General features: G+C 37.1%; 1 protein-coding gene across 1 annotated transcript; it reads left to right on the forward strand.

Annotated features, from left to right (window-relative positions):
• Window positions 1–1,059: 1,059 nt before the first annotated feature.
• On the forward strand, window positions 1,060–10,048 carry LOC111649945 (pyroglutamyl-peptidase 1). The gene is made up of 5 exons (XM_023399648.2): window positions 1,060–1,222; window positions 3,044–3,096; window positions 4,590–4,706; window positions 5,261–5,493; window positions 7,118–10,048. The coding sequence occupies exons 1-5, from the start codon at window positions 1,189–1,191 to the stop codon at window positions 7,311–7,313; spliced, it is 633 nt and encodes a 210-aa protein (XP_023255416.1). The 5' UTR covers window positions 1,060–1,188; the 3' UTR covers window positions 7,314–10,048.
• Window positions 10,049–10,921: the final 873 nt, after the last annotated feature.

The following is a 10,921-nucleotide window of genomic DNA, read 5'->3' on the forward strand; positions in this document are numbered from 1 at the left end:
ATCAGATGTGTAAATTGCAAGTTCTGGGCCCACGAAAACTGCACCCCTGGAAAACCCACATACATCTGTCACCACTGTGACTCTGATCACTCTGATTAAATGGATAACACACACAGATACACACACTCAAGTTCATGTTTTATCATTTAAGACAGACACAGTATGCATGTTTGTTTTACTAATTGTCAAACGTCTTCCTGTAATTTTACATGGATTATGAGCTACTTCTGACCTCCTGCTGAAGGTTTCCATTTGTATGTGTATCATTCGTAGGTATTATCAGGATATGTTCTTTAAAAAAGCTCTTTTAATGTTAACACTGACACTGTTCTTCATTTAGCCATCAGTGATGAGTTATTTTTGTTCTTAGTGAAGCACAGGAAGATGCTTTAGTGTTGGCACATGCACAATAAACTTATATAGATGCATATTTTGTGGTGTAGTCTCAGTTTTTAGTTCTTCAATCTTGCTGTTACAATTTACCCCAGGTTGTGTTACAACATACCCTGGTAGTGGGGTAAGTTGTAACAATGGCACTCCTTGCATTTGACATCAAATAATGAATTCTGTGATATAGTTGGAGAAGTTAAAAACATTGCTATTTGTAGTAGACAAATGAGGGTACTTTGTATCAAAATCTGAGTACCCTACCGCAAACATTCTGCAAGTTATAGGAGCTGAGTCAAAAAGTGTTACAACCATCCCCGGTCTTCCCTACATCTATAGTACATTTATCTGGGACTATTTTCAGATAAGGATCAATACACATTTTTTGAATGAATATTTAAGCCAGTTGGATGTTGTATATGGGTAAATTACCGTGCCCACATTTAACGTAATATAGAAACATGTCACCCAGTCCATTCTTTCCTTCTTTCTTTCTTTCTTTCTTTCTTTCTTTCTTTCTTTCTTTCTTTCTTTCTTTCTTTCTTTCTTTCTTTCTTTCTTTCTTTCTTTCTAATCTCATGGATGTATCCTATCTATCTATCGAAAATGTTGTCGACGAAAGAAGCGTGTAATTGCTGGCGTCATCGCGTTACGTCTCACGCAGCCTTCTGAGAAGGACCGGCGGTTTGGCTTGTAGCAGAAGGAGCCGTCAGCTGTGGCGAGTGCTGAGTGTCGATACGTCCGTGGTTCTAAATAAAGACCAAGAAACAAAGATACGGATCCTCTGCAACACGACGGGAGATGGACAACAGTAAACGGACTGTGGTCGTCACAGGTTTGTTTGTTTTCTCAGCTGCCATTGTTGTCGTTTGTGGTCCGTCGGCAGCGGGTGAAGTGGAGGAAAAGTTGTGGAAATGACAGTTGCTCTAACGTTAATGGCGTCAGGCTGTTACTGCTTCACTCGGCTGCAGTTAGCAGACAGTTAAAAGAAGCGTTTTGTTTACAGATTTAAAAATAAAACGTTGTTTTATTAGGCTTTTTCTTACATAAGTAGAGGCTACTGGCTACTGTTTTGTATGTCTTCTCTTGCAATAAACCATGTAATATGAGAGAGGTAAACATTTTTTGCAGAATTTAATATCTAACATTATTCACCGGGAGTGAGTTGATTTTGTATTGTCTTTACACATAAATACATTTTTCTTAATGGATAAATAATGAAATTGATTTCTGAGTAAGTTAATTATAAGAAATGAGATAATGAGATGAAGTTATCTCACACATTAGCTTATCAATATCAAAACTAATATTAATAGCCTAAGTGTCTATTTAATATATACTCCTGGAATCATGCCCATAAAAGACAGAGTAATAATTAACAAAGTAGAAAAGGTAATGTGCCTTCATCTGTAAAACTGGAAATGGTTGATGTTACCTGCCAGTCTAATTAAGACATTTAATAACCTTTCTAATAAAGGATAGGTGCATACGTTTTTTTTCTATTTCATTTCTTTGTATTGTGAGTTTCATCCACTGGGAAACAGTTGGACTAAAACTCACCACCAGGCCTCCCTCCACACATGGTGTTGTTACAGAGCTGGATAAAAGTGGTTAAAAGTAAATAATATAATAACCAATAACCGATCAATCATTTTGTTCCAGTGTTGATATTTTACTGTATTGATTTCTTAAAAGACACTCATCCATTTTATTTCCTATTTAATCACATAACTTTGTACTACAATATGCAAATTTGGGCCCACAATTTTTTTTAAAGCTACATCCTACCAATGTTTCTTTAGAAGCTGTTTTGCATGTTTGATTTTAGAATCAAAATCAAAAATTGGAATCACTATTCATTAAACAAGAAAATCCTATGTAATAATTACAGTGATATTAATATGTCAGTGAATATAAATATTTTACACGGGTTGTTTTTCTGAAAACAAGACTCAGTGCAATTCCCTTCTAGCCAAAGTGCACATACTACAGTTTTTAACATTTAATCTAAACAGAAGTAGCAGAGACGGTGATTTGGTGTTTTCAGACACAAAGAGGTGCAGAAGCTCGCAGTCCCAGCTGATCGAAGATGTGTAGATTGCCTGGGAACAGCACCTTCACAATAGCTGGCCGGCTGGCAGCTGCTGGCCCCTCTCTCTGCTCCTTTTCAGCAGCCTGTCAGACAGACAGATCCCCCCTCCACCCAACCCCCAGGGACCCCGTTGACCCTAGGAAGTGTGGTGGAGGGGGACCAGTTATAGATCCCTATATAAACAAGCCTAAGTGAATATCCAAAGGCTCCTGCAATTTTTTTTGAAAGTTAAATGGAGTGGTAATGTTAGTTTGATAACTCCCGAATTTATAAATTTAAACAGCAAATGTTATGCAGAAGAATCTCAAGAGCTTTTATTCAGCTAATATCAACAATGGAGTAACTATCCCCATTAGGAATAAAATTAATGCTTGTATCATATTTCACAACTGTATTTTATTTCTGTTTGTGAAAATAAGAGTCTCTTTAAATCACTGGTCTCTCCAGTATATTTCTCCTTCTGTGTAAAAACCAAACAGATTCCAATGGTTCATTATCAGACACATAGGCCTCAGCACAGCATAGTATTAGTACAACAACTGAAATAACTGACATGTTTTTTAGGTTTTGGACCATTTGGAGAGCACACGGTCAACCCCAGCTGGGTAGCAGTACAGGTATGTTTTAACCCTCTATTGCTGTTATAATGCACATATGCATGAATTGCGCTTAAATGCTGAATTTGCAATAGGTTTGTAATTCACATTAGACATTGTGAATTACACACTTAGGGAAACAAATCCTTCTAACCTTCTCCAAAATGTTATATCTACATAATGAAAAAAAAATCTCGAAGTTCCTAATGCCTGTCATGTTGTTAGCAAGATTTGAACCTGTTTGTATGGTGGTTACATGATGCTCTGATAGTTGCCGGCCGGCTTCACACCGTGCAGCAGTGTGTCTCAGAGGCTCCCTGTGTCCTGTTGGGGAAACTGCATGTGGGGGATGATGGTGGTTGTCAGGGTGTCTAGACGGACTTGATAAGGATATTAAAGGCAAACAAAAGGCCGCTCTGTGGCGGGGTCACAGACGTGGTCAGACAAGCGTCTTTTCAATACAAGTGGGGGTCAGTGTCCAGGCCTATTTGTCCTGCAGGGAGACTGGGGGAGGTGTTGGTCAATTGGCTGTGAATCTGTCACAGATTCGTCTTATTTGTAATATGTATGATTGCATCTTTTATTTCTTGCTTTTCTCATACGGGTTTTATATGTGAAGACAGTTCTCTTTTGGTGCAAAAACAATGACGAAACAAAGACATCTGTCTCATCCTCTAAGAAAAAGCAAAAAATTACATTCACCTCCTCATTCTTTAAAAATTTTCCATAAATTTCAGTTTAATAGCATTTTACAGAAACACTGGCCGTAGATCATTATCATCTAAATAATTCTAAATGGTTATTATATGTGGATGTGTACAGTCTTATTGGATTTGTGTTATGTCACAATCAAAGCATTGTTTTCTTTTTAAATTATAAAATATAACAGCCAACGGTAAAAACATTTTTGTGGTAAGATTGCTGTCGATGGGCAGTAAATATGAGAACAGGCAAATAGGGCAATGAGTAAAGGCTGGTGTTGCTAATCTACAAACAAATGACTACAGTGCCATTTGTAAAGGTTATTTACCTTTATATAATCAAAACTCAAATGTCCTACTCATTTTTTTCATGGTCAGTGTTGTTGATGAAGTCTGTAAGTAGCTATTTAAAGCTCAAAAAAGTTAGTAAGTGGACAATTGGGTTGGGATGATTTTGTCACACATACCAATAGACATTCCACGTGTGCTAACACAGAATGTAGTTTCCATTAATACCATGTCTCTGTTTTAATCACTGTTAGACTCTTTGCAAAAAAATCCAAGAAATTTTGAGCTTGAAGGTTTATTTTTGTCCTCAGAAACTGCAAATGAAATTCATCACAGTGTCCAACTCATTTCTCAATCTTTCAACCACATCTCATGGCAAGAAATTCTCTATGTCATGAATAACTGCAGTCTCCAATGACAAGATGTGCAATAAGTAAATTTGAATTTTGTCAAAATCCATGAAACCACAAAAGTCTTAAACTGAGGAAAACATTTTAGCTGTTATGTTTTTCTTCATCCTGTCAGGAACTGAAGAAGCTTGGACTGGGCAGTGAAGTGGACTTGCATGTGTATGAGGTTCCTGTAGAGTACCAGACAGTCCAGAGTTTGGTTCCTTCGTTATGGAAGCAGTATCATCCACTGGTAAGAAGACAACATGGTGTACCCTGCTCACATTGTTCTACTCTTCTGTGTCTAGGTAAAATACATCAACTTGTGTTTGCTTTTGTCCCAGGTCAGGTTTTAGTGCCACATATCTCAGGTCTGTGTAAAGGCAAATGTAAGTGCTAATTGGATCTAACAGGCCCTGAGAACAATCTGATAATAAGAAATACAAGAAACACGTGCTGCATTTAATTAAATTACATATAATTATCAAATTATGCAACAAATTAGTGGCTTGAATGTGGCTTTGACACAAAGTTCTCTATGAGCTGAATACATTTTGCACTTGAATTTCACCTTGTGCTCAGATGAGTTTTGTGTCTAATAAATTGGGCCATTTCTGGTTCAGTTAAAATAGCCACAGATTCCTTTTTGGACCCATGAACACCTTAGGTGTAACTGAGCTACATCTAAGGAGTGGAAACAGAGAGATCAGAAAGAGCAGCCAAAGATATACTGTGATTTATTTGTGCTATGGGACTGTAATATTTTAGTAACTCTGTTTTGTGCTTATTGTTTCCTTTGTTTGCCAGTTGGTAGTTCATGTTGGAGTTTCAGGTATGGCCACTACTGTCACGTTGGAAAAGTGTGGCAGAAATCACGGCTATAAAGGTCTGGACAACAGCAGCTTCTGTCCCGATTCACAGTGCTGCATTGTGGGAGGCCCGGACTGTATCGACTCAGTTATTGACATGGAATCAGTCTGCAAGAGAGTGACCGCCTCGGGGCTAGGAGTAACTGTGTCTGTCTCCAAAGACGCCGGAAGGTAATTTCATTTTTTCAGTTTGAATCAGCCTTTTGTATGTAGCCTTTGCCTTTCGCCTGTGGACCTCATGCTTCAGCTGTTATGGAATAGAGGCTGTTTCATGTGTTTAAAATGACTTTGTTAAACACACAAGTCAGCCGTACACAATATTTACTCTCTGCATTATGAAGTAATAAAAGGAGTAAAAGCAGGATGTACTGTAGCAAATTACAATGAAATTAAATAATAGAAAGTGATACTTATTTACAGTGTAGGTACTGCATCTTATAAAATATCATATAACCATTTTTTACCTTTCATTAAGGATCATAACACAGCCTGTATTTCGTCATGGGGGACTACTACAATGCAGAAATTTCAAATTAAAGCACTATTTTGTAATAATAATGACCTTGTCATATCAGTCAAATTATGTTACCCTTAAACAATTGTATATGTATTAATGAAGCCTGGGGCACGTTTTTGAGACAATACTTAAATATATAAATATTTTATGAAAAATCTGATAATTATGTGTTTTGTATGTGTTTTTAACAAACAGTCAATAAACAAACATTTTTGTTAAGAATCCTTTAAATGTAGAATTGTGAGTGGGAAATTTTAGTTACAAAAACAAGCAGTGCCCTCTGGTGGATAAACTGTGTAATGGCAAAACTTTTTACACAATTCCTCAAACATACCCTCAGCTGCCACGTTGTAATGAACACAGAGCTAGAACTAATACAAAGAGGTGTTGATTCAACTTCATGATTATTTTGGAGGTTGTAGTTTAAGATGTTGCTGAACTGTATTGCATCACAGAGATGTGTTTCTGCATAATTCCCTGTATTGAACTGTATTGCATTATTATAGTGCAATACAGTTCAACAGCGCCACAACCTACAACCTCCAAAATGATCTTGAATCAACACCTCTCTGAAACAGTTTCAACAAAAACTGAACATTATAACCTATATATGTAGGTTCACGTCATGACTTGGTGTGACCGACAACCAATACATGTGAACGTTAACACAACATTTGCATTTATTTAATATTCCTCAGTGACAAACATTGCATTACTGTGCAGAGTATTTCTAGGTTTTTTAAAGAAGAGCTCCAATGCCTGGTGTAATGCCGTAATACCATGCGTCTCCCTCTTTCCCTCTTTCCCTCTTTCTCTCTTGTTTGTCTTTGTGTGTTAGCAGAACGAAGAGGTACAGCGAGTAGAGAATTGTTAATCGATTGTGGATGGCGTCGTTCTGACGGATTAAAAAACATACAAATAAAATGCCAAAAATGAGTTGGCAGAGTTGGATGGCCTTTAATATACCTGGGAGGCCCGCCCAAGTAAAATCTCTGTATGGGAAACCCTGACTTACAGTGATACCATAAGTAGTGATTATATAGTTATAATGATTTTTATATGGTATGTTTGTCAGCACAATACTCATTTGTCTGGCACAAATGTGGAACCTTATAAATAAATGTATGTGCACATTGGACAAAGTGGAGAATAACATAATTGATGTATTGGTGAATCCTTCCACATGCATTAATAAATACATGAGCACTTCCAGTATGTGATCAGTAAATAGCTTTTATTTGATCTTCCATTTCAATGCCCTGCTCTCTTCCCTCACAGATATCTCTGTGATTTCACCTACTACACATCTCTGTACCTGAGCCATGGTCGCTCTGCCTTCATCCATGTGCCTCCAATCGGAAAGCCTTACAGCGGGGAAGACCTGGGTCGTGCGCTGAAGGCCATTGTCCAAGAGATGCTGGAGCTTCTGGACCAGGCTGAGGAGAAGATACACTGCCAGCAACACTTCCACTAAGTGACCTCCAGATGCCAACCAGCCTCTCCAGCTCTCACCACACATGAGAAATTGCACTTAACCACAAGTAGCCAAACTTCTTTCTTTTTTTAATTGTTATCTTTTCTTGTACTACCTAAAAACTTCAACATATAGGAAGTTTTCATTGTTTGCTTCTCCCTTGGTCAACCCTTGGTCACAATGTAACGTAAGCTTTTCTCTGACTTACAAGGAACACAAAACATTCTGACTTTGGAGTTTAAAATATGGGAATTACTATAGGTTCACTAAGAAAGTAACAAAATGCTGCTCATATTTTATGATATACAGTTAAAATAAAGATCCAGAAGGTCTGTGGCAGATATTACAACCAGAAAACCCCAAAGGTGACTCCTATTATTGCACCTTATAGGGTTAGGGTTATTGAAATGGTTATAGAAGTCACATTTGGGAAAATTATTAAATGTACTTGACATTATTTGACTTTTGTAATGCTTCATCCTCAAATTTTGAGTTTCAAATTTTGAATTCCACTCTATCACAAGATGTTTCAGTCAACAGGTGTTTTCACCTAAATGTCTATAAATGGTTAATGTACATGATACATTGTGGTTTAAGTAGAAATGTTTAGTTGTAAACTGTGTTTGCTAATTTCAGTTTCCTTCAGATATTTTTTCCAGGTGCTCTAAAGCCTAACTGTGCTGTCTCACGTTTGATGTTGAATTGTTTCATGAGTCCTTTTTCTTTATAAGAAGTTGTAAATTTGCCTTCTTTTACAAAGGTTATTTAAATCAGGGAACGGGTTGGTTCCAGCTCATTTTCCCCCATTTTCTCGGCCCAATTCTGACAGAAAAATCCCAAATTCACCTCACTGAGATCTGGCCCCAGGTTGTGCAATGTTATTTCACAGATCTCAAGTCTGTCGATTTAGGAAATTCATGTTGTGGGTTTGTCAAAATTCTATTATGGCTGCACAATTATTTGAGAAAATATTGAGCAATGCAGTTATTACTATAAATTGAATTTAACTGAGTGAGCTGCATTTCAAATGGCTTACCAAAAAAAAAAATTGTATACAACTGAACAAACAAGTTACACAACTGACATCACTGCTCTTGGTTTCTGGGTAGTGAAATCCTTTTCATTGAATTGGGTCATCGGTGTGTAAAGATGCCTGTCAGAGCATTAACTCTTTTATGGAACTGATTTTTATCTTAAAGTGTGTAGAAAACCTGTGATCAGGACTTGGGTTTTACAGTTTGCTACATTGCAAGACCAAATTTGAAAATCTATGTTTTTCTTTTTTCTAAAATTGTGCAGCCCTAATTGGTATTACTTGATTAAAGCTTTCTGTAGCTCCCTTCATTGAATCAGATGTAGCTGCTTATTTTACCTGAGGATTTGATTTGATGAAGTTGGACTCTCAATTCAGTCAGAGTTGGGCCTGGACTTTAATTTCTGTAGCACTTTTTTGGTTTGTTTGTGTATTATTCATAATCTGGAATTTGGACAACATTTTTTCAGGCAATGTGAATGCTTGCATTTTAAAAAAAAAAATTTCAGTCACTTTAACTTGAAATATGTAGCTTTCCAGATATACACATCTACTTTTACCCTTTCTCCCCATTAATTATCAATATGCATGTGAGGTATGCTTTATAGGTGTCTTATGCTTTATTTTCCTGAGCTTTGGTTTGTTCTGACCTACAAAACAAACTGCAGCATATTCCTTCACTGTGACGGTGCCACTCCCGGGTGTATATGTTCTGTTCAATAGCTTTTCTTTTTTTTAAATTTTTTTTATTGGTTTGTCTGTTTCACTGTGTATACCAGCATTTCCGTGGTCGATGATTTGACAAGACTGGCCACACCACCTAACACAGCTTCAGTTTCAGTAGGAATTTTAGCATTGAATGGTCTACATTCTGCTTCAGCGCCCTGTTTATCCCCAACAAAACTACCTTCCTGTGAGAAACAAGGATATAGTTTTAAGCTGTCATAGCTAGTTGTAAGAAACTAACTAAATGCTGTGCTTGGCTTTGCAGCAGTAGTCCTTGAATCTTTAGTTAAAATGCATGTTTTTCACACCTGAGTTGTGCAAGTTGCTGCCAGTGAGTTTGAGTATATTGTCATTATTTTTAGCAGTGTGTCATTTTAATTTGCTATTCAGTATCATGGTTACTGAACAGGACTGAACTTCTTGTCAGACCTATGGTTTATCTAAGCCTTGTATTTTGGCTATGTGGTTTAAAACTCTTATGGAATTATTGAAATGACGGACAGGTTTTAGATCTGAGTTTGCAGGTGCTGATATTTTACTGTGTGGCTTTATGAGTGCAGAGAAGTGAAAGGGTCATGGAGGAGTTGCCCCAAAAAATGTCTGCTCACAAATGTGAAAGCCTCAAGTTTACATATGAGGTGACCTCTCACCCTGACTCTCTCCTGTGCCTTGCTGTTGTTGATATGTGTTATGAAAAGGCCTTAAAATGCTCACCAGGTCAGTTCAAAGATATGTTACTGATACTGTCCAGTCAGATGTGTGGCTACCTCAAAAATACTTTTTTATCTTGGTGTGTGCTCTGTTGTAATAACATTATGGCTCTGTGATTTATTGTGAGTTCCTCTGTTTAGGGAGTGTCCTCTGAAAAGGTGTCTTCTTCTGCTTCTGAATTTAACAAAGCATCGTTACAATAAGTAATCTTGGCATTGTAAACTGAAAAGCTTTGAAGTAAAGAGAATTAAAGGATTACAAGTAATGTCTTTGTGTCTGTTAATTCAACTTTTTTCCCACTATTCACTAGTTATGCCTGTTGAAAGCATGTAATTGACTTGTCAACTGTGCAAATACACAGTTGGTACACTGGGCATAAAAGGCCTCAATCAAAGATCATAGATGTTACAGTGAAGCACCACTCTGACAAAAGAACTTGGCCCTAATTCTGCACACGTGGTTTGAGCTCCTGCAATACAAGTCACGTCACATCCAACTCTATTCCTTACAGAAGAGGTATTGCCCATGTATTAATAGCATGCTGTTTTAGCACCTAGAATGCAAAAATTAACATACTGTAAGACTTCTGTTTGGAATGCTACTATTCGTGATTTGTAATTTGTAGATATCGTGAATACACTATCAGGAACAATAGACCAGGAAATCAAAGGTCGCCAACATCAAGTTGAATTGTTTTCCTTGTAAAACTACAAGGAGGAAGAAGACCCCTTCCTCTGTATTTAGTAAGTGTGTGATTTAATGTCAATTAAAATCAGTCTCTATTAAACTCCATTTGAGATTCACTTTATCACTACTTAAATCATCTAGTTACAGGGGGCAGAGGGTCTGTCTGCACATCTGGTTCACAGTACTGTATATTGCTATGTATGAGTATGCGTGATATTATTATTGTTATTATCACATTATTATTATTATTATTATTGTTATTATTATTATATCGTTTGTCGGTTATAAAAGGCAAACATCAATAAATTATTGGGGAGTGAGGATTTCTCTGTCAGCATTCAATAGGTATTTTCCCCATTTTCCCTGCAGCGGCTCATGATTCTGTTTTGATTGCCGGAAAAACATCAGAGTGAGAGCTCTTTTCTGATGACCTGTCTCTGGTCTACATCCT

Source organism: Seriola lalandi, unplaced genomic scaffold (genome assembly GCF_002814215.2).
Source record: "Seriola lalandi dorsalis isolate HSWRI2012SDOR001 ecotype SW California unplaced genomic scaffold, Sedor1 jcf7180002052092, whole genome shotgun sequence".
NCBI lineage: Eukaryota > Metazoa > Chordata > Actinopteri > Carangiformes > Carangidae > Seriola > Seriola lalandi.

Excerpts from the sequence above, each read along its gene's own strand:
- LOC111649945 (XM_023399648.2), top strand. The coding sequence starts at position 1,189 with ATGGACAACAGTAAACGGACTGTGGTCGTCACAG. Across the intron at positions 3,097-4,589 it reads CCAGCTGGGTAGCAGTACAG|GAACTGAAGAAGCTTGGACT; the intron begins GTATGTTTTAAC and ends TCATCCTGTCAG. Across the intron at positions 5,494-7,117 it reads GTCTCCAAAGACGCCGGAAG|ATATCTCTGTGATTTCACCT; the intron begins GTAATTTCATTT and ends CTTCCCTCACAG.